General features: G+C 41.0%; 1 protein-coding gene across 3 annotated transcripts in view; it reads left to right on the forward strand.

Annotated features, from left to right (window-relative positions):
- Positions 1-25,191, forward strand: part of PIP4K2C (phosphatidylinositol-5-phosphate 4-kinase type 2 gamma) — a 63,988-nt gene that overhangs the window by 4,291 nt on the left and 34,506 nt on the right. For all 3 annotated transcript variants that reach the window (XM_056562569.1, XM_056562571.1, XM_056562570.1), the window contains exon 2: positions 17,264-17,361. In XM_056562569.1, coding sequence (XP_056418544.1) covers positions 17,264-17,361 — 98 coding nt within the window. The remainder of the gene's footprint in view (positions 1-17,263; positions 17,362-25,191) is intronic.

Below are 25,191 nucleotides of genomic sequence, written 5' to 3' on the forward strand. Positions count from 1 at the left end.
AGACGATGCAGAGGATCCCGAAGAGGACGCGCTGGAGCCCCGAGGACAGGTAAGTGATCGTCAGCGGACCACACGGGGCACCGTAAACGGCTATCCAGAGGCAGCTGAAGCAGTCTGCGCTGCCGGATAGCCGTTTATGCGATGGCCCAGACATACAAAAGCATCATATGCTGATGCTGCCTTCAACATGCGACGGCCTCTGAGAGGCCATCGCATGTTGAAATTATTGTATGTCGGGGCCATCGTAGGTTGGGGGTCACTGTAAATACATATAGGGATGCCCAATTGACTTGAATGGGAGTTATGTATACAGCACAGTACTGTAAGCTATTTCCATAACTCACACTAATGTCAGCAAGAGTTATGTTCTCATTCAGTCTGTTTCCAACCACTAGAGACCCTGACAGTTTTCTATTTTTATTTTTTTTATATAACTGATTATTTATGACAGTTAACTTTTAACCCCACTGGGGAGATATATCAAAACATGTGTTATGTAGTTTTTCATAGCAACCAACCAGATTGCTTCTTTCATTTTTAAAAATGAAAGAAGCAATCTGATTGCTTTGTATAGACAACTGCTCCTCTACACAAGTTGGTACATTTTCCAAATTGATTTTATTTTCCTTTTTACAAATTCTGCACCAAAGTTCACAACAAATCTGCATCAAAATTGGCATAACCTGGCACGGATTTGCAGACATGTCAAAAGTTTTAATTGGTCACTAGATAGAGCCAGTTAAAGAGTACAGCAGCGCTCAATCTGTCACTTTGCAGGTGAAAGATTCCATAGACTATACAGAACTCAGTGCCTGCAATATTAACTGAGCCAGGGACTTAACCCCTTAAGGACTCAGCCCATTTTGGCCTTAAGGACTCAGACAATTTAATTTTTAAGTTTTCATTTTTCCTCCTCGCCTTCTAAAAATCATAACTCTTTTATATTTTCATCCACAGACTAGTATGAGGGCTTGTTTTTTGCGCGACCAGTTGTCCTTTGTAATGACATAACTCATTATATCATAAAATGTATGGCGCAACCAAAAAACACAATTTTTGTGGGGAAATTAAAACAAAAAACGCAATTTTGATAATTTTGGAAGGTTTCGTTTTCACGCCGTACAATTTATGGTAAAAATTACGTGTGTTCTTTTTTCTGAGGGTCAATATGATTATAATGATACCCATTATTACATACTTTTATATTATTGTTGCGCTTAAAAAAAAATCACAAACTTTTTTAATCCCTTTATTTTGATGACCTATAACTTTTTTATTTTCCCGTATAAGCGGCGGTATGGGGGCTCATTTTTTGCACCATGATCTGTACTTTTTTTGATACCACATTTGCATATAAAAAACTTTTAATACATTTTTTATAATTTTTTTTTAAATAAAATGTATTAAAAAAGTAGGCATTTTGGACTTATATTTTTTTTTTCGTTCACGCCGTTAAGCGCACGGGATCATTAACATTTTATTTTAATAGTTCGGACATTTACGCATGCGGCGATACCAAATATGTCTATAAAAAAAAATTTTTTACGCTTTTTGGCGTTAAAATAGGAAAAAACTGACGTTTTACTTTTTTATTGGGGGAGGGGATTTTTCACTTTTTTTTTTACTTTTACTTTTACATTTTTTTACATTTTTTTTACACTTGAATAGTCCCCATAGGGGACTATTCATAGCAATACCATGATTGCTAATACTGATCTGTTCTATGTATAGGACATAGAACAGATCAGTGTTATCGGCGATCTTCTGCTCTGTTCTGCTCGATCACAGACCAGAGCAGGAGACGCCGGGAGCCGGACAGAGGCAGGTGAGGGGACCTCCGTGCGGCGTTATGAATGAGCGGATCCGATCATTCATTCAAATCGCGCATTGCCGCAGATGCCGGAATCTGTATTGATCCCGGCACCTGAGGGGTTAATGGCGGACGCCCGCGAGATCGCGGGCGTCGGCCATTGCCGACGGGTCCTTGGCTGCGATCAGCAGCCGGGATCAGCCGCGCATGACACGGGCATCGCTCCGATGCCCGCGGTTATGCTTAGGACGTGAATGTACGTCCTGGTGCGTTAAGTACCACCGCACCAGGACGTACATTTACGTCCTGCGTCCTTAAGGGGTTAAAGGGGTACTCCCATGGAAAACTTTTTATTTATTTATTTTTATTTTTAAATCAACTGGAGCCAGAACGTTAAACATATTTTTAAATTACTTCTATTAAAAAAAAATCTTAATCTTTCCAGTACTTATTAGCTTCTGAATACTACAGAGGAAATGGTTTTCTTTCTGGAGCACAGTGCTCCCTGCTGACATCTCTGTCCATTTTAAGAACTGTCCAGAGTGGGAGAAAATCCCCATAGCAAACAGGAGACAGTATTCCTGTGTGTTCTCTGTGTAATACCTTGTGTGCAGCCATCACTTTCATAGAGGAGCTGTGCTGTGCACCGCTGTGACTAGAGATGAGCCAAGTTACAGTGATTCGATTCGTCACGATCTTCTCGGCTCGGCGGTTGCTGACTTTAGCCTGCATAAATTACTTCAGCTTTCAGGGCCTCCGGTGTATAGGAATGTACTCATAGCATAGTGCACTCTTGTTTATACAGAAATGATAGTATGGTGCTCTCCATTATATTATAACAGTACATCCCAGTATAATATGGTGAACCCATATAGTGCATATACTGGGTCTCCCCATAGAGCAGTGGTCTTCAAACTGTGGCCCTCCAGATGTTGCAAAACTACAACTCCCAGCATGCCCGGACAGCCAACGGCTGTCCGGGCATGCTGGGAATTGTAGTTTTGCGACATCTGGAGGGCCACAGTTTGAAGACCACTGCCATAGATTATAAATTGCACAGTGCCCTCTTGGACTGCCATGTCCTGTGAGATGGGCGCTCACTGGCAGTGTATTTGCTAGTGTTCTTTTGTGGGGTGGGATGCTGGTGGTGGTCTGTTGTAGCAGAAGTGGTTTAATACCCTGTTGTAGTATGTAAAGTGCAGATTCAGATCTCCTGAATGATGCTTGGAGGATCCTTCTTCCTACATTGTCTGAAGACCCACAATTAGAGATGAGCGAATTTACAGTAAATTTGATTCGTCACGAACTTCTCGGCTCGGCAGTTGATGTCTTATCCTGGATAAATTAGTTCAGCTTTCAGGTGCTCCGGTGGGCTGGAAAAGGTGGATACAGTCCTAGAAAAGAGTCTCCTAGGACTGTATCCACCTTTTCCAGCCCACGGGAGCACCTGAAAGGTGAACTAATTAAGGCTGGGTTCACACTACGGTTTCTTCCATACGGGAGCGCATACGGCAGGGGGGAGCTGAAACCTCGCGCTCCCGTATGCCTTCCCATATGTCATTCATTTCAATGAGCCGGCCGGAGTGAAACGTTCGGTCGGCTCATTTTTGCGCTGTATGCGCTTTTACAACCGGACCTAAAACCGTGGTTGACCACAGTTTTAGGTCCGGGGGAAAAAGCGCATACAGCGCAAAAATGAGCAGGCCAGACCGAACGTTTCACTCCCGCCGGCTCATTGAAATGAATGACATATGGGAGCGCGAGGTCTCAGCTCCCCCCTGCCGTATGGGAGAAAACGTAGTGTGAACCCAGCCTTATGCAGGATAAGTCATCAACTGCCGAGCTGAGAAGTTCGTGACTAATAGAATTTACTGTAAGTTCGCTCATCTCTACCCACAATAGACACCACATTGTCTATATACTTAGTCATGTAGCTTTGTTGCTTCTTAGGCTGATGTCACACACAGCAGTTTTTGGAAAACCTCCAGTTAAGCTTTTGAGTCACAGCCAGAAATGTATTCAGAAGCTATGAGAAATATAAAGGAAGGACTTGTACTTCTTCCTGCAGGATCCACTTCTGGCTTTTACTCAAACTACAGTGGAGGTTTTCCAAAAAAACTATGGCATGTAAGACCTGCCTAAATAATGTGACAGTTCTAGGCATTAGCTGCAGTGTTTTTCACACTTTATGCAGCTGGCATGAGACATGTTCAGCATAGCCCAGTTCTTTCTCTTGCTGTGTCCCCACTGCAGGCTGCCTGTTACTCAAGGTTAAATGACAATATGTGGGGTCGGCCATTTACATTTTTCCAGTAGCTCTTTCACAGTAAACGTTCGTTCACCATAAATAATCACTTTGTTTTCTTGCTTCACAGAACAGCAGGGACCTAATTGTTGGGTCAGAGGGATACATAGCTCCGAGTCAGTGATGCAGATCTGCTCACTTCCTGACATGGCCCTGTTATTCTTGTACATATGTATCTGGATTAATACAGTATGTATTGTCACTATCTCGAAACTTCTTAGGCCAGGTTCACCCAGTGTTGTATTTTATGCTCAAATCTTTGTAATTGAAAAATATAATGTTGGACGTCTTGGTGATTAGACCAAAATCACTGTATAAAATACATTAAGAGATTTTCCGCTCTGTCAACACAGCGTTAGGTTTAATCATACCAGACAACATTGGTGGATGCCATGCTGCTGCCCGTGCATGTGTTTTTTTTTTTTTTGTTGCATGTAAATGTCTATTCAGTAAATTACAGACATTTACTACATACACACAACAATAAACATAGTGACATAGTAACATAGTGCATAAGGTTGAAAAAAGACCAAAGTTGCTGGGAGTTGTAGTTTTGCAACAGCTGGAGGCACCCCAGTTGTGTAACACATGTTCTTACTCTGCAAAAAGGCATCCAGACCCCTTTTAAATTCTTCTACAGAGTTCCCCATGACCACCTCCTCAGGCAGAGAATTCCAGTCTCACTGCTCTTACAGTAAAGAACCCCTGTCTGTGCTGGTGTAGAAACCTTCTTTCCTCTAGACTTAGAGGATGCCCCCTTGTTATAGATACAGTCCTGGGTATAAATAGATCATGGGAGAGATCTCTGTACAGTCCCCTGATATATTTATTCATAGTTATTAGGTCGCCCCTAAGTCTTCTTTTTTCTAAACTAAATAACCCTAATTCTGATAATCTTTCTGGGTACTGTAGGTCTCCCATTCCCCGTATTACCCTGGTTTGCCTGTCTTTGAACCCTCTCCAGCTCCACTATATCTTTCTTGTACACTGGTGCCCAGTACTGTACACAGTATTCTATGTGTGGTCTGACTAGTGATTTGTACAGTGGAATTATTTCCTTGTCTTGGGCATCTATGCCCCTATTGATGCCACCTATGATTTTATTTGCCTTGGCCGCAGCTGCCCGACATTGGTCACTACCGCTAAATTTACTATTAACTAATACTCCTAAGTCCTTTTCCACGTCAGCCGTCCCAAGTGTTCTCCCATTTAATACATAATCCCAGCCCAGATTTTTCCTCCCCATGTGCATTACCTTACATTTATCAGTGTTGAACCTCATCTGCCACTTCCCAGCCCAAACCTCCAACCTATCCAGATCCATTTGTAACAGTGCACTGTCCTCTATAGTAGTGCTGGGTGGTATACCGGTTCATACCAAATACCTTTTTTTTTTTTTTTTTTTCCTGCATGATATGAATTTTGCCTATACTGCAATATCGGTTGGGTCCCTCACAACCCCCCCCCCCCCCCCTCGAATGAGTGAATTATCTGCCGCAGCGCGCTGTCCCCACATCTGGGAACTAATCCTATGTGACCCGCGAGCGCTGTTCTATGTTACCCGCGAGCGGTGACATGATGTGGGGACAGCGCAGCTAATTCATTTGGGGGGGGGGGGTTGTTGGAAGAGAAGCGGTGCCCAGGACACATGGAGGGGGGGGTCCCCCCCATGTGTCCTGGGCGACGCTTCTCTTCAACCCCCCCCCCCCCCAAATGAATTATGAATTATCAGCGGTGCTGTCCCCACATCGTCACCGCAAGCGCTCCTTAAATACCGTGGAACCGCCATCACTTACAAAAATACCGTGATATACGTTTTGTCTCATACCGCCCAGCTCTACTCTATAGTGTTTACCACTTTACAGAGTTTAGTATCATCTGCAAAGATTGCTACTTTACTATTCAACCCCTCCACAAGGTCATTAATAAATATTTTAAATAGAACAGGACCCAAGACTGACCCCTATGGTACCCCACTAGTAACAGTCACCCAATCAGAATAATTACCATTAATAACCACCCTCTGTTTCCTATCACTGATCCAGTTACTTACCCACTTACACACATTGTCCCCCAGCCCGATCCTTCTCATTTTATGCACCAACCTTTTATGTGGCACCGTATCAAATGCTTTGGAAAAATCCAGGTATAAGATATCCAGCGATTGCACCTGGTGCAGTCTGGAGCTCACCTCCTCATAATAGCTGATCAGGTTAGTTTGACAGGACCCACCCCTCATAAAGCCATGTTGGGGAAGAAATATCAAACCTTTAAAGGGGTACTCCGTTACCTTGCTGTTGGGGCTCCGCTTTCCAGCGTCCGGAAGTTATTGTTCCGAACAATTTGTGTGCGGGCTTCCGTGTTCAGGTTTGCCCCTCGTGACGTCACACCCGCCCCCTCAACGAAAGTCTATGGGAAGGGGGTGCTTCTTTTTTTTTTTTTTTTTTTTTTTTTTTACTACTAATCCCACAATTCCATTTTCCTCCCTCCCACACATCAGCCACCCCACCCATTGAAACATAAATGAGCTGCATCCATTCAAAAGACCCGTGGTTTTCAATCAGGGTGCCTACAGCTGTTGCAATAGTTGCAGATTCATCTCTCTCCCACCAAGCAGTCGCTCCACCCATTGAAGCAGACAGGCTCCCTGTCATCAGCTGACTAGTGAGGTCAGGTCTCGGCCGCATTGCAAGCTGGGAAAAATCTGAGACAGTCATCTTGTATGCTGTTAAAAATAAATATTGGGGTGAAAATCACAGAAGAATTGTGAGAAAACCGTCACACACAGGTACAGACACTATATTATGAACTACACTAACTTTACAGCCCCTGTAACATAGTCAAATAAAAAAATTTCCTGCAATACCCCTTTAAATTTCAGCTTTTGTTTTTCAGAGGCCTTTAAAAATGACAGCTGGAATCAGGATGTGGGAAAGTGCTCTACTGTTCCTTTAGCTTAATGTTTGAAAAATCTCCATTGTATAGAATATTGCTGTAAACTGTCTATCCATAAAAATCATTATAATTAACAGCTTTTATTTGTAGTTTTGCTTTTATAATATGTATACCAATATCAGAGAACTTTAGTTTGAAAATGACGTTCTGTAGGCCCAGATTTATCAAACTGTGTAAGGCTACATTCACACTTTGTCTCCGGCAGTGTGAAGCCCATTATTTTAGGATCGCGAATAGTGGGAGAAAAAAATAAAACCAGCACATTAGTACACTACATTGGTTGCTATGGGCAACTGCACTACTCTTCCTCTACACAGGTTTTGATAAATCTCCCTCTGTGTTTATAGTGAGAGACTAGTTTTAAAGGAGCTCTTTTAATTAGAAAAAAACATTTTATTATAATAAACTCATGAACAGTCACTTCTGTGTTTGGCATACATTTCATGAGGGGCTTTGTTCCCGTTTTCCTATAATGTCATGTGACTAACTTCTTCGGGTTTTCCTAACTTGATGTCATGTAGTCTGCCCCCAACATGCATTATAGGAAAGTGTACATCGATGTCAGATGGGAAGAAATGGGCTGTCATTAATCATCTCATATGGAGCGTCTGCCAGAGGTCTAGCCAGATGCCCAGTATAAATAGGGAGTTTAATATCCAAGTGCCCACTATAATATTGTATTATGCATGAACATTTCCCTGGAAGTGTTTATGTGTGTGTGTGTATGTATGTATGTATGTGTGTGTGTGTGTGTGTGTGTGTATATATATATATATATATATATATATATATATATATATCCATCCATCTATACATCCATCCATCCATCTATACATTATACATCCATCTATACATCCATCCATCTATACATTATACATCCATCCATCTATACATCCATCTATACATCCATCTATACATCCATCTATACATCCATCCATCTATACATTATACATCCATCCATCTATACATCCATCTATACATCCATCCATCTATACATTATACATCCATCTATCCATCCATCTATACATCCATCCATCTATACATTATACATCCATCTATCCATCCATCTATACATCCATCCATCTATACATTATACATCCATCTATCCATCCATCTATACATCCATCCATCTATACATTATACATCCATCTATCCATCCATCTATACATCCATCCATCTATACATTATACATCCATCTATCCATCCATCTATACATCCATCCATCTATACATTATACATCCATCTATACATTATACATCCATTCATCTATACATCTACCTATTAGATGTCTGAGCTGCCCACACACAAGTGGTGACCAGAGGCCATAATAATCTGAACACATTCGTGTGTTGTCTGGTTACCTTGGGACTTTTGTAGATGATTCATTGGGAGTATCAAATACTGAATCAGTGTTTCCCAACCAGGGTGCTTCCAGATGTTGCTAAACTACAACTCCCAGAATGCCTGGACAGCCAAAGGCTGTCCAGGCATGCTGGGAGTTGTAGTTTTGCAACATCTGGAGGCACCCTGGTTGGGAAACACTGTACTAAATGGTTACAAGTGTGATTTTCTGGTGGTCTCTGCTGCCTCCCTCCTACTTTCTGTCTGGGCATGATGCCCTTGCCAGCTGCTCACTAAACTGTTTTGTTTAACTTGATGTCTGCACTTTTGTTACAGTCATGCAAATAATCTTTTAGTGCCGGCCTTTACCGTCATCCGTCTGAACACTTAGAAGTTTGTTGGTTATTAAAATGATCTGTACGTATACCACCCTGGAAATAGTTGGCACCACTTGCCACCACTCTGGAAACAGAGCTCTTAGAGCAGACCATATAAATGTTGCCATCCGGTACATAAGGCTGTGAAGCACCAGCTAAACTTACTATGATGCACATGGCTGCATGAAGTGAAGTCAGCCCAGCCCTGGACGGGTCCCAGGAATAATGCTGCCAGTGTACCTAAAAAGAATGGCTGATGTGCACTGTCTCCCAACCAGGGTGCCTCCAGCTGTTGCAAAACTACAACTCCCAGCATGCTGGGAGTTGTAGTTTTGCAACAGCTGGAGACACTCTGGTTGGGAAACACTGGTTTAGGGAGTTGTTTTAGCTGGCGGTTCTTATCTTTTCCTTGCCCGTGAAACTTCCTGCTGGTTTATAGATTTATCTTTTATCCACCCAAACACGATTTTATATATTTTTTTTTTTAATTAATGTGAGTTTAAGCAGCTCTTGTATTGACAGTCTGCATTGTTCTGCAAGTTCTAATATACTTTGTATTTCAGTTTCTCAGTTCACATGCTTTCTACTTGTGACTCTGATACACTGAGAGGGGATGTCCTAATCTGTCCTTGCTGAGAGTGAGTTCTGGAAAGTATAAGACAGGTCTGACAATAACTCATAGTCCGCACCCTAGCCTCCCACCTAAAGGCCTTAGATTCCTCATGCTTTACCTTTTTTTTTTTTTTTCTTCATATGATCTAAACAGCAAAAGCCTTGCTACCACTTCACTGGACAAGTGAATCCCCTCCTTCTATCCCACATTGGTTACATAGGGTTGCAGACATTTGCAGGGTTTGTTTTGAAGTCAGATTTTACTTTATATTGCAACCATGACTAGACTTCTGTCAACTCTCCTTCTGTCAAATATTTCATTATTATGTTCTATTCATTGTATAGGAAATAAACTGAATATTGTTTGTGTTTTACGTGTTAAAATAACATCCAGTTAAGCGCAATTAACTTGCATTGCGTTGGGTGTTCAGTGTATACTGGCATGACCACCTAATGTGCTAAGTGCTGGTGGATACAAAGGCCCAGATTTATCAATCTGGGAGAGAAAAAACTGGAGAGATTTTGCACATAACCAATCACAGCTCTGCTTTCAGTTTCCCAGGCCGCTAGGATATGAAAGCTGCGCTGTGATTGGTTGCTATAGGCCAGTTTTTGTCTTGGACACATTGATTAATCTGGGCCACTGTCTCAAAATAGTGATCCTTAACCCCTTAAGGACTCAGCCCATTTTGGCCTTAAGGACTCAGACAATTTAATTAAGTTTTCATTTTTTCCTCCTCGCCTTCTAAAAATCATAACTTTTATATTTTCATCGCCAGACTAGTTTGAGGGCTTGTTTTTTGCGCGACCAGTTGTCCTTTGTAATGACATCACTCATTATATCATAAAATGTATGGCGCAACCAAAAAACACTATTTTTGTGGGGAAATTAAAAAGAAAAACGCAATTTTGCTAATTTTGGAAGGTTTCGTTTTCACGCCGTACAATTTACGGTAAAAATTACGTATGTTCTTTATTCTGAGGGTCAATACGATTAAAATGATACCCATTATTACATACTTTTATTTTATTGTTGTGCTTAAAAAAAATCACAAACTTTTTAACCAAATTAGTACGTTTATACTCCCTTTATTTTGATGACCTCTAACTTTTTTATTTTTCCGTATAAGCGGCTCATTTTTTGCGCCATGATCTGTACTTTTTTTTTGATACCACATTTGCATATAAAAAACTTTTAATACATTTTTAAAAATTTTTTTTTCTTTTTTTAATAAAATGTATTAAAGTAGCAATTTTGGACTTTTTTTTTTACGTTCACGCCGTTCACCGTACGGGATCATTAACATTTTATTTTAATAGTTCGGACATGTACGCACGCGGTGATACCAAATATGACTATTAAATTTGTATTTTTTATGCTTTTTGGGGGTAAAATAGGAAAAAACTGACGTTTTACTTTTTTATTGGGGGAGGGGATTTTTTTTACTTTTTTTTTTTTTTTTACACTTGAATAGTCCCCATAGGGGACTATTCATAGCAATACCATGATTGCTAATACTGATCTGTTCTATGTATAGGACATAGAACAGATCAGTGTTATCGGTCATCTTCTGTTCTGGTCTGCTCGATCTCAGACCAGAGCAGGAGACGCCGGGAGCCGGAAGGTGAGGGAACCTCCGTGCGGCGCTCTGAATGATCGGATCCCCGCAGCAGCGCTGCGGGCGATCCGATCATTCATTGAAATCGCGTACTGCCGCAGATGCCGGGATCTGTATTGATTCCGGCACCTGAGGGGTTAATGGTGGACGCCCGCGAGATCGCGGGCGTCGGCCATTGCCGGCGGGTCCCTGGCTGTGATCAGCAGCCCGCATGACACGGGCATCGCTCTAGTGCGTTAAGTACCACCGCACCAGGACGTACATTTACGTCCTGCGTCCTTAAGGGGTTAAAGGGGTACTCTGGTGGAATTTTTATGTGCGTGTGTGTGTATATGTATATATATAGATAGATAGATAGATAGATAGATAGATATAGAAAAAGCAGGGTGGGCTGCACCTCAAAGAAGTGTGAACATAGGTGCACGCAGCGGCAGGTCCCGGGTCCGTATCGCTAGAAGAACAGATTTGCTGCAGCACACAGAGTAGTGTCAAGTGGTTTATTTCAAGTGGAAGTCAGCCGGTCTCTTCGCCACTGCGAGAGTGCGCGCTGCCGACATATTTTATATGAAGACTCAGAACTGGATACCAGCTGGAGGGTTATAAGTTAAACCCCCGCTGGCTGAGGACTTCAATTCTTAAAGGGGCATACCCATTTGGTTTATTATATCCCCTGTATTGAAAGCATATGTGGCAGTAGTGGAGAAGAATTATAAATTATAATTATAAAGATACTGCCTGATGAAGCTGCGCATGCGCAGCGAAACGCGTTGCATCTAATAAATCCATTGATTTTACTTGGCTGCCTGATGGTTCCTCTCTGCGCCAGACAAACTCCTGACTCCCTGGTCATTCAGCTGACTAGTGAGTCAGTTCTCGGCTGCATTGCTACCTAGGAAAATTCTGAGACAACAGTCATTTTGTATGCTGTTAAAAATAAATATTGGGGTGAAAATCACAGAAGAATTGTGAGGAAACCGTCACACACAGGTACAGACACTATATTATGAACTACACTAACTTTACAGTCCCTGTAACATAGTCAAATAAAAAAAATCCTGAAAAACCCCTTTAATCGTAGGTCTTCTGAGAGCTCTTTTGTGCGAGGCATCATTCTCATCAGGCAATGCTTCTTGTGAAAAGCAAACCCAGAACTGGTGGGGTCTCGAACAGCTGAGAGGCCTGGCGAAGGTTCTCTATTTGCCTCCGGCTCGTCCGATTGGAGCTACAAAAAAGGCAGCCTGTAGTAATGGAGCGCCGATAACACTGATCAATGCTGGGCTATGGCATAACATTGATTAGTGCCTGCAATCACAAGATTGCAAGTAATAGTCCCCATGACAGTTTTTTCCTAAAAGTGTGTCTCAAGCTGTTGTAAAAACTACAACTCCCAGCATGCCTTTGGTTGTCTTGCAACAACTGGAGACACGCTGTTAGGGATAAAAAACTGTCTCATATGGGGACTAAAAAATTGTAAAAGTAAAAAGGTAATGCATGTAAATACACCCCTCTCCTAATAAAAGTTAAAATTAACACCACCTCTCTCCCCCCCCCCCCCCATTTTTACATAAAATAAACATATGTGGCGTTGCTACATATGTAAATGTCCAAACTATTAACCCCTTTCCGACCTATGAGATACCTGTACGTCATGAGTGGGAAGGTGTTCCCGACCCATGACATACAGGTACGTCATGAACATTTTTGCCGCTACTCGCGGCATCTCGCAGCGCCCGGTAAGATGGTGGCTATCACTGATAGCCAGCCAACTTACCATGCGACCACGGGGGGTTTCATCCCCCACCCCCCCCCCCCCCCAGCGATCGCTGCTATCAGCTAGTCAAATCTGACTAGCTGATAGCAGCGTTTCGCTATGAGAATACTTAGCAGCGCGGTGTGCGAGTCCGGATCACGGGGATCGAGACACACACCGCTCTAAGTGTCCCTTACCCGTCCCCTGGTGTCACTTACCCGGCCATGCAGTGTCCCGGCGCGAGCGGCGTCCTCCAGGCGGTCCCGGCGGTGAGTTTCCGGCAGCGGGGCGGCATCTTCATTGGCAGCAGTGAGATCGCCGTAAAGTGATCTCACTGCTGCCTCTGGGAGTTTCAAAACTGCAACTCCCAGCATGCCCAGACAGCCTTTGGCTTTCTGGGCATGCTGGGAGTTGTAGTTTTGCAACATCTATAGGTCCACAGTTTGGAGACCACTGTATAATGGTCTCCAATCTGTGCTCTTCCAGATGTTGCAAAACTACAAATCTCAGCATGCTCAGTCTGTCCAGGCATGCTGGGAGTTGTAGTTCTGTAACATCTGGAAGAGCACAGACCATTATACAGTGGTCTCCAAACTGTGGACCTCCAGATGTTGCAAAACTACAACTCCCAGCATGCCCAGACTGCCCAAGCATGCTGGAAGTTGTAGTTCGGCAACATCTGATCCTTCAGATATTGCCGAACTACAACTTCCGGCAGTCTGGGCATGCTGGGAGTTGTAGTTTTGCAACAGCTGGAGGCACACTGGTTTGGAAACACTAAGTTTGGTTGCAAAACACTTGAAAGTTTATTACTTAACTTAGTGTTTCCAAACCAGTGTGCCTCCAGCTGTTGCAAAACTACAACTCCCAGCATGCACGGACAGCCAAAGGGCATGCTCGGAGTTTGCAACAGCTGGATGTTTGCCCCCTCCCCCCAATGTGAATGTACAGGGTACACTCACATGGGCGGAGGTTTACAGTGAGTGCTGCAAGTTTGAGATGGCGCAAATTTTGCGCTGCAGCTCAAACTTCCAGCGGCAAACTTGCTGTGAACCTCTGCCCATGTGACTGTACCCTAAAAACACTACACTACACTTAACTAAAATAAAAAGTAAAAAACACTACATATACACATACCCCTACGCAGCCCCCCTCCCCCCAAAAAATGAATGTCTGGTACGCTACTGTTTCCAAAACGGAGCCTCCAGCTGTTGCAAAATAACAACTCCCAGTATTGCCGGACAGCCATTGACTGTCCAGGCATGCTGGGAGTTTTGCAACAGCTGGAGGCACCCTGTTAGGGGTATTCTATGCCAATGATTCCCAATGTCCTCCCCTATGCAAATCCCTAATTTAGGCCTCAAATGCGCATGGTGCTCTCTCACTTTGGAGCCCTGTCGTATTTCAGGGCAACAGTTTTGGGACACACATGGGGTATCGCTGTACTCGGGAGAAATTGCCTTACAAATTTTGAGGGGCTTTTTCTTCTTTAACCCCTTATGAAAAAGTGAAGTTGGGGTCTACACCAGCATGTTAGTGTAAAAAAAATAAGAGGTAAAAGGGAAAAAAGACCCTCTAAATTTGTAATGCAATTTCTCCCGAGTACGGAGATACCCCATATGTGGGCGCACAGTGCTCTGGGGGCTCACAACAAGGCCCAGAAGGGAGAGTGCACCATGTACATTTGAGGTGATCTGCACAGGGGTGGCTGATTGTTACAGCAGTTCTGACAAACGCAAAACAATAAATATCCATATGTGACCCCATTTTGGTAACTACACCCCTCACGGAATGTAATAAGGGGTGCAGTGAGAATTTACACCCCACTGGCGTATGACAGATTTTTGGAACAGTGGTCTGTGAAAATGAAAAATAAAGTTTTTCATTTGCACAGTCCACTGTTTCAAATATCTGTCAAACGCCAGTGGGGTGTAAATGCTCACTGCACCCCTTATTAAATTCCATGAGGGGTGTAGTTTCCAAAATGGGGTCACATGTGGGGGGTTCCACTGTTCTGGCACCATAGGGGCTTCCTAAATGGGACATGCCCCCCAAAAACCCTTTCAGAAAAACTCACTCTCCAAAATCCCATTGTTGCTCCTTCCCTTCTGAGCCCTCTACTGCGCCCGCCGAACAATTTACATACACATATGAGGTATTTCCTTACTCGAGAGAAATTGGGTTAAAAATTTTAGGGTGTTTTCTCTCCTTTTACCCCTTGTAAAAATTCAAAAATTGGGTCTACAAGAACATGTGAATGTAAAAAATGAAGATTTAGAATTTTCTCCTTCACTTTGCTGCTATTCCTGTGAAACACCCAAAGGGTTAAAACACTTACTGAATGTCATTTTGAATACTTTGGGGGGTGCAGTTTTTATAATGGGGTCATTTATGGGGTATTTCTAATATGAAGACCCTTAAAATCCACTTCCAACCTGAACTGGGCCCTGAAAAAGTACGATTTTTAAAATCTTGAGAAAAATTGGAAAATTGCTGCTGAACTTTGAAGCCCTCTGGTGTCTTCCAAAAGTCAAAACTTGTCAATTTTTTGATGCAAACACAAAGTAGACATATTGTATATGTGAATCAATATGTAATTTATTTGGAATATTCATTTTCCTTTCAAGCAGAGACTTTCAAAGTTAGAAAAATGCTAAATTTTCATGAAATTTTTAGATTTTTTTTACCAAGAAAGGATGCAAATATCAGTGAAATTTTACCGATAACATAAAGTACAATATGTCACGAAAAAACAATCTCTGAATCAGAATAAGTAAAAGCATTCCAAAGTTATTAATGTTTAAAGTGACAGTGGTCAGATTTTCAAAAAATGCCCAGGTCCTGAAGGTGAAAATGGGCTGGGTCATGAAGGGGTTAAAATATAACATTATTGAAGCAGCACGGTCAGTTGCGTAAAAGTAAAACTAAAAAAAAAAAAAATGCCACGATTGCAAGTTTTTGGTCACTTCATATACCAGAAAAAAAGCTTATATAAATTGATCAAAAAATCCCATCAAAGCAAAAATGGTCCCAATAAAAACTACATGGTCCCACAAAAATAAGCAATAATACAGCCCCGTATATGGGAAAAAGATAGTTATAGGGGTCAGAAAAGGATAATTAAAGCACACTATTTTTGAATTATTTTATTTCTTTTTTACAAAAAGAAATTTTTAGGTAATAAAATATTAATAAATTGGGTACCTCTTTAATCTTATGGACCTGCAGAATAAAGATAATGTCATTTTCACCAAAAAGTGCCCTGTGTAGAATAACCCTCAAAAAAACCCTCAAAAAAAAAGTTGTCAAATTTATTTCCCAATTTCTCCCCAAAAATATTAAATTTTGCTTTACCATAGATTTTAAGTAAAATGAGCAATGTCATTACAAAGTACATTTGTTGGCGTGGAAAACAATCCTTATATAGGCTGTAGGTGGAGAATTGAAAGCGTTGCGGCTATTAAAAAAGTGAGAAGAGAAAAATGAAACCCCCCTTCCTGGTCCTTAAAGGAATTCACTTAATCCTAGTGCTCCCTCCCACATGACTGTGCTGCACTATAGAGCAACACAACAGTGCCGGAGAGTGTGCAGACTTTACTATACCAGGCATGTGAAATGCAGAGGAGGAATTGAGCTTGTTTCTCCCAATTTTGTATACAATCCCTTCTCTTATGTTCAGTCATGAACATGAATTGAGGGTGGGGGTTGGCTATATAAAAAAAGGGGATCGGACATGAAATGGGGGAATTTCACAATTTGTTTATACGGCATATCGATATCACTATATTTACCTCCATAATCACAATCGCACCTTTTTCCCAAATCGTGCAGTAATCCTCCACATGACTGTCTCTACTTTATATTTGTATTTAAAGTGATTGAGTTTGGTTAGGTTTACTCTATGGAATTTGAGTGGAATTCTGCCTTGAAATTCCACTCAGGAGATTCCGGTACAGCAGAATCTCATTGCTGGCAGTGATATTCCACATTGCACACAACAGATTTTATTTGCTGTTAAATTCCACTGGTGATTAGAATGATATTGCTCATTCTTTCAGCAGAATCCATATGCTGCCTGATTCATTTGGCGCCAGGCGCACTTGGGATCTCCAAATAGATTCTTTATTTTTTTGTCAACTGTAACAAACACCCCCCAATGAGTAAACTTGAAATTTTCCAGCTTTAATCCTTAGCTGTTACAGCAGTCACCTTAGATTGATTATTCTTCCAGTTCTTGACAGGTTTGCTGTGTAGACTGCGAGGGAATAAGTAAAGGACTGGGGATTGAGTAACTGCTTTATAGAGAGTCAGGGAGCTTAGGAAGGAAGGGTTTATGCCTAATATTACAGTCCCAAGAAAGAAATTGAAAAGACACCTTATTTCTCTTCTGCAGATTTACATATAGTTGATTAAACTAATATTGAATGATACATTTACCTTAATACATTAATTTCCTGGTTGCTCATACATTTATTTATTTTATTTTTTTTCTAGGTCAATGAGCTCAACCAAGTTCCGGTTCCGGTGATGCTTTTACCAGATGATTTTAAAGCCAACTCAAAAATTAAGGTCACTAACCACCTCTTCAACAGGTTGGTTGATAATGTGGATAGAAGTATAATATTTGCTTTTCATCTTGGACCTGGACCAACAATCGTGTCCTTTATAATCTTTTAATGGGAACAGATCCTGTAGTGCTGGTGTGTGCTGTGCCAGATCTATCATCTACATTTGACAGGAAAAAATGCTATTCAAGCATGACTTGTATGTCTAGATGTAAACATACTATGCAAGCTTGTGGTGTTTTTCCAGGAACACATTATATGCTTAGTGATGCAAAACTGATGCTAACCTTGCAGATAATGAAATGTTTTTCCCCAACAATTAGTTTTCTACATGACTTCTAAAGATGTAAGATTATACATATTGACAAGCATTTTTATTCTTGCTTTGAACTTATTATGGTGCAAACACATTTTTCATAGTTCTAAAAGCTTTTACTAAGTTTTCTTTCTACAGCCTCTACAGTTTGGTGAGTGTGCTCCACCTTCTTTCTACACTTATACACAGCCTATATGATTCTTCCCTGTAAACTGTCTGCTCTCATATATGCAGCCTGTATAAGCTGCAAACCAATGTTTCTCTTCCCTGTATCTACAAACTGAGCTGGTGTATAATATAATCCCCTTCCCGACCCTGGTGTTATCTTTAACCTTTTAACGACGAGCACCGTAAATGACCGGCGGCAGACAGCGGGGGACCAGCGGCTGGGAGCGGTGGCAGCAGAATGCAGCAGTGAAAATCTGGTAAGTGATCTTCACTGCTGCATAGTTTCACAACTACAACTCCCAGGATGCCCAGATAGCCAAAGGCTGTCTGGGCATGCTGGGAGCTGTAGTTTTGCAACTGTGCACTTCCAGATGTTGCAAAACTACAACTCCCAGCATGCCCAGACTGTCCAGGCATGCTGGGAGTTGTAGTTAGGCAACATCTGAAGGGCCAGATGTTGCAAAACTACAACTCCCAGCATGCCCTTTGGCGGTCTGGGCATGCTGGGAGTTGTAGTTTTTCAACAACTGGAGGCACACTGGTGTGGAAACACGGTCTGTTTCCTAACTCGATGTTTCCCAACATGTGTGCTTCCAGCTGTTGCAAAACTACAACTCCCAGCAGGCATTGACAGACCATGCATGCTGGGAGTTGTAGTTTTGCAACAGCTGGAGGTACACTGGTGCAGAAACACTGCGGTAGTCTGTTACCTAACTTAGTGTTTCCCTACCAGTGTGCCTCCAGCTGTTGCATAACTACAACTCCCAGCATGCATGGTCTGTGAGTGCATGCTGGGAGTTGTAGTTTTGCGACAGTTGAAGGTACAGGGTACATTCACACGGGTGGAGGTTTACCTCGAGTATCCCTTTCAGTTTGATCTGTGGTGGAAAATTTGCTGCAGCTCAAACTCCCAGCGGGAAACTCTCTGTAAATCCTTGCCCGTGTGAATGTACCCTAAAAACACTACACTAACACAAAATAAAGGGTAGAATGCTACATATACCCCCCCCCCCCCCTCAATAAAAATTAAAAACTTCTCATGCGGCAGTGTTTCCAAAATGGAGCCTCCAGCTGTTGCAAAAGAACTTCCAGTATTGCCGGACAGCCATTGACTGTTCAGGCATACTGGGAGTCTTGCAACAGCTGGAGGCACCCTGTTTGGGGAACACTGCCGTCCCTATGCAAATCCCTAATTTAGGCCTCAAATGCGCATGGCACTCTCACTTTGGAGTCCTGTCGTATTTCAAGGCAACAGCTTTTTCTCCTTTTTACCCTATATAAAAAGGTAAAGTTGGGGTCTACACCGGCATGTTGGTGTAAAAATATAAACATTTTTACACTAATATGCTGGTGTTGCCTCATACGTTTCATTTTTACAAGAGGTAAAAGGGGGAAAAAAAAGACCCCCAAAATTTGTAGCGTAATTACTCCTGAGTAAGGAAATACCCCATATGTGGGCGTTAAATGCTCTTCGGATGCACAACAAGGCTCAGGAGTGAGAGTGCACTATGTACATTTGAGGTCTAAATTGGTGATTTGCACAGGGGTGGCTGATGGTTACAGTACACCCTACAGGTGTTTTGAAAAATTTTAGTTTAAGTTGGATGTGAAAATGAAAAATCAGATTTTTTTTTTTCACTAAAATGCTGGTGTTGCCCCAAAGTTTTTATTTTCACAAGGGATAATAGGAGAAAAAGCCCCCCCAACATTTGTATCACCATTTCCTCTGAGTATATAAATACCTCATGTGGATGTAAAGTGCTCTGCTTGCGAACTACAGGGCTCAGAAGAGAAGGAGCGCCATTTGGATTTATGAGAGAGAATTAGGCTGGAATTTAAGGCCATGTGTGTTTACAAAGCCCCCATAGTGCTAGAACAGTGGAACCCACCCCCCTCACATGTGAAGCTATTTTGGAAACAACACCACTCACGGTATGTAATAAGGGGTACAGTGAGCATTTTCCCCCCCCACAGGTGTCTGACAGATTTTTGAAAATTGAATTCCATTTGCACAGCCCACTGTTCAAAAAATCTGTCAAATGACAGTGGGGTGTAAATACTCACTGCATCCCTTATTAAATTCTGTAAGGGGTGTAGTTTCCAAAATAGGGTCACGTGGGTGGGGTTCTAAAGCAGAGCAGCGCTAAAGGGGAAAGAAAAGAGAAAAGCCGCCCACAAACAGGGTTGGGCAGGCTACAAGGCATGCTGGGAGCTGTAGTTTCTAAAACAGGCAAAACAGAAATAGATGCTACACTACATGGACACACTTGTACAAAGTAAGGAAAAGAAAGACAAACAAAGAGCAAGCATGAGACCAGAGATAACAAGAAAACTCACCTGCAAGAAAAAACACATTGGCCACTGGAGTACCCCTTTTTAAAGTTGCGGTGTAATGCTTCACACAGGTGCCGGTTCTGCAAGGAAGACTCCTTTTGCTGCCAGGACACAATTGTACTTTTTTACTACAATTTTATATTAAAAAAAAAATGCACAGGGGTCGGTGGGAGCTTTGCATACACAATCTGTGTTTAATCAGTTTAGCGGCTTTTTATTTGTGCTTCTTCTCAAAATGTAACTTTTTATTTTTTATTTTTTTTAAATGCCAGAACAGCTTGTAGAGCAGAGCAGTAATGACCAATGTCCTCCATGATCAGAGAGAATAGGGGATCGAGGATGTTGGGTTTTAAAATTCCCATGATCCGCTTTGGCCACATGCAGTGGGGATCAAAAGTTTGGGCACCCCAGGTAAAAAATTGTATTAATGTGCATAAAGAAGCCAAGGAAAGATGGAAAAATCTCCAAAAGGCATCAAATTACAGATTAGACATTCTTATAATATGTCAACAAAAGTTAGATTTTATTTCCATCATTTACACTTTCAAAATAACAGAAAACAAAAAAATTACGTCTGCAAAAGTTTGGGCACCCTGCAGAATTTATAGCATGCACTGCCCCCTTTGCAAAGCTGAGACCTGCCAGTGTCATGGATTGTTCTCAATCATCATCTGTGAAGACCAGGTGATGTCAATCTCAAAGGTTTTAAATGCCCAGACTCATCTGACCTTGCCCCAACAATCAGCACCATGGGTTCTTCTAAGCAGTTGTCTAGAAATCTGAAACTGAAAATAGTTGACGCTCACAAAGCTTGAGAAGGCTATAAGAAGATGGCAAAAAGTTTTCAGATGTCAATATCCTCTGTTCGGAATGTAATTAAGAAATGGCTGTCATCAGGAACAGTGGAGATTAAAGCAAGATCTGGAATACTAAGAAAAATATCAGACAGAACAGCTCGCAGGATTGTGAGAAAAACAATTCAAAACCCACGTTTGACTGCACAATCCCTCCAGAAAGATCTGGCAGACACTGGAGTTGTGGTACACTATTCCACTATAAAGAGATACTTTGTACAAATATGGTTTTCATGGAACAGTCATTAGACGAAAACCTCTTTACATCCTCACCACAAAAAACAGCGTTTGAACTTTGCAAATTAACATATAGACAAGCCTGATGCATTTTGGAAACAAGTTCTGGGGACCGACGAGGTTAAATTTGAACTTTTTGGCCGGAATTAGCAAATGTACGTTTGGAGAAGAAGGTGAACAGAATTTAATGAAAAGAACCTCTGTCCAACTGTTAAGCATAGGGGTGGATCAATCATGTTTTGGGGTTGTATTGCAGCCAGTGGCACAGGGAACATCTCACGAGTAGAAGGAAAAATGGATTCAATAAAATTTCAGCAAATTTTGGATGCTAACTTGATGCCATCTGTGAAAAAGCTGAAGTTAAAGAGAGGATGGCTTCTACAAATGGATAATGATCCTAAAAACACCTCAAAATCCACAGGGGATTCCATCAAGAGGTGTAAACTGAATGTTTTGCCATGGCTTCACAATCTCCTGACCTCAACATAATTGAAAATCTATGTATAGACCTTAAAAGAGCAGTGCGTGACAGACAGCCCAGAAATCTCAAAGAACTGGAAGACTTTTGTAAGGAAGAATGGGCAAAGTACCTCAAACAAGAATTGAAAGACTCTCTTGGCTGGCTACAAAAAGCGTTTACAAGCTGTGATACCTGCCAAAGGGGGCAGTACAAGATATTAACATTTTTTTTGTTTTCTGTTATTTTGAAAGTGTAAATGATGGAAATAAAATCAAACTTTTGTTGACATATTAGAAGAATGTCTAATCTGTAATTTGATGCCTTTTTGGAGATTTTTCCATCTTTCCTTGGCTTCTTTATGCACATTAATTTTTACCTGGGGTGCCCAAACTTTTGATCCCCACTGTAGCATTTTGTTGTGCATCCCTCTCCAAAATGTAAACTAAAAATTGCTGTGACTTGTACAGTAGAAATTTTATTTTATTTATTTTTTGTATATTCTCACTATCCTGTGCATATTGCTCAGAAAGATTCTGGCCACAGATTAGCTCCATTGAATATGTCTAATCTGTGTCTGTGGAAGCTAGTAAAATGCATTAATATAATCCAGGGTTACTCTCAGTTTCTGTCATACAGTCATGGCCGTAAATGTTGACACCCCTGACATTTTTCAAGAAAATTAAGTATTTCTCACAGAAAAGGATTGCAGTAACACATGTTTTGTTATAAATTTATTCCCTTTGTGTGTATTGGAACTAAACCAAAAAAGGGAGGGAAAAAAAGCAAATTGGACATAATGTCACACCAAACTCCAAAAATGGGCTGGACAAAATTGTCATCCTTTCAAAATTGTGGAAAAATAAGATTGTTTCAAGCATGTGATGCTCCTTTAAACTACCCTGGGGCAAGTAACAGATGTGGGCAATATAAAAATCACACCTGAAAGCAGATAAAAAGGAGAGAAGTTCACTTAGTCATTGCATTGTGTGTCTGTGCGCGCCACACTAAGCACAGACCACAGAAAGAGAAGAGAACTGTCTGAGGACTTGAGAACCAAAATTGTGGAAAAATATCAACAATCTCAAGGTTACAAGTCCATCTTCAGAGATCTAGATTTGCCTTTGTCCACAGTGCACAACATTATCAAGAAGCTTGCAACCCATGGCACTGTAGCTAATCTCCCTGGGCATGGATGGAAGAAGAGAAATTGATGAAAGGTGTCAATGCAGCATAGTCTGGAGCTGCTTATCCACCATCCAAACAAGTTTCAAAGATATTTAAGCTGTCCTGCAGGCTCAGGGAGTATCGGTGTCAGCACGAACTATCCATCAACATTTAAATGAAAGGCTATGGCAGGAGACCCAGGAGCACCCCACTGCTGACTCAAAGACATAAAAAAGCAAGACAAAATGAACTTGAGTAAGCCAAAATCCATCTGGGAAAACGTCTTGTGGACAGATAAGACCAAGATAGAGCTTTTTAGTAAAGCACATCATTCAATTGTTTACCGAAAACAGAATTAAGCCTACAAAGAAAATAATACAGTACCTGTAGTGAAATATGGTTGTGGTTCAAGGATGTTTTGGGGTTGTTTTGCTGCCTCTGGAACTTGGTGCCTTGAATGTGTGCAAGACATCATGAAATCTGAGGATTACAAACGGATTTTGGGTCGCACTGTACAGCCCAGTGTCAGAAAGCTGGGTTTGCGTCCGAGATTTTGGGTCTTCCAGCGGGACAATGATCCCAAACATGTGTCAAAAATCCCCCAGAAATAGATGGCAACAAAGTGCTGGAGAGTTCTGAAGTGGCCAGCAATAAATCCTGATCTAAATCCCATTGAACACCTGTGGAGAGATCTTAAAGCGTACCCTTCAGATCCAATTAATTTATTTTTTATATATCATTCAGTACCTAATCCTGACCTATTTCTTTTTTTTATTACACTTTTTCGTTCACTAGTCTGAATTCCTCCCAAAGGGAGGGGGCGTGGCCTCACTGTGCAGGTCTCCGCCCCCTCCCTCAGTATGCTGTCTGCTCACATCTCCCCTAGCATTAGCAAAACTACAACTCCCAGCTTGTCCTCACTGACAGTAGCGGGACACAAGCTGACAGTGGGAGGATTTTTCCTTCAGCTGTGAGCCCTGCACTCACAGCTGTCAATCAAGGAAGTGTGTCCATGACATAGGTGATGATGCATGGACACAGCAGGACTAGTATGTGTCCAAGCAGGCAGGGGGGGGCAGTTGTTTGACTGACTGGCTTTTTCTGTAGGAAATACTGAAAATTTTCTAATGAAAGCAATTGCAAAACCTATTGGATTTGCATGCTTTACAACATATCAAAAGTTTTTGTATCTGACAGTGCCCATTTAAAATTGCTGTAGGGAAAAGGCGCCTTCCAATAAGAGACCTGGAGCAGTTAGCAAAGGAATAGAGTGGTCCAATATTCCGGCTGAGAGGTGTAAGAAGCTTATTGATGGTAATAGGAAGCAACTGATTTCAGTTATATTTTCTAAAGGGTGTGCAATCAGATATTAAGTTAAGGGTGCCAATAATTTTGTCCAGACCATTTTTGGAGTTTGGTTTGACATTATGTCCAATTAGCTTTTTTTCCTTCCTTTTTTTTTGTTTAGTACCTGTGTGTGTGTGTGTGTGTGTGTGTGTGTGTTTGTTTTTCACAGGACTGGGGGAAAAAAATTATAGATATACAGATAATATAGATACACAGATAATATAGATATACAGATAATATAGATATACAGATAATATAGATATACAGATAATATAGATATACAGATAATATAGATATACAGATAATATAGATATACAGATAATATAGATATACAGATAATATAGATATACAGATAATATAGATATACAGATAATATAGATATACAGATAATATAGATATACAGATAATATAGATATACAGATAATATAGATATACAGATAATATAGATATACAGATAATATAGATATACAGATAATATAGATATACAGATAATATAGATATACAGATAATATAGATATACAGATAATATAGATATACAGATAATATAGATATACAGATAATATAGATATACAGATAATATAGATATACAGATTATATAGATATACAGATTATATAGATATACAGATTATATAGATATACAGATTATATAGATATACAGATTATATAGATATACAGATTATATAGATATACAGATTATATAGATATACAGATTATATAGATATACAGATTATATAGATATAAAAATTATAATTTAAATGTTGTTGGTTTATTTTTTTTACTTTGTGTAATTCTCTTGTCCACATTTGTGTACAATGGCTATGCATGCAACTTAACATAACTTGTTATAAGTAAGTGGTGTCAATAACTGTGTGGTGGCTTCTGATATAAATGAAAGCCATAATACTGATGTGGACAGAGCCTAAAAATCCAAGTGTGCTGCATTAACACTTTATATTTCACAAATATATGCCCAAAGG

Source organism: Hyla sarda, chromosome 2 (genome assembly GCF_029499605.1).
Source record: "Hyla sarda isolate aHylSar1 chromosome 2, aHylSar1.hap1, whole genome shotgun sequence".
Classification (NCBI taxonomy): domain Eukaryota; kingdom Metazoa; phylum Chordata; class Amphibia; order Anura; family Hylidae; genus Hyla; species Hyla sarda.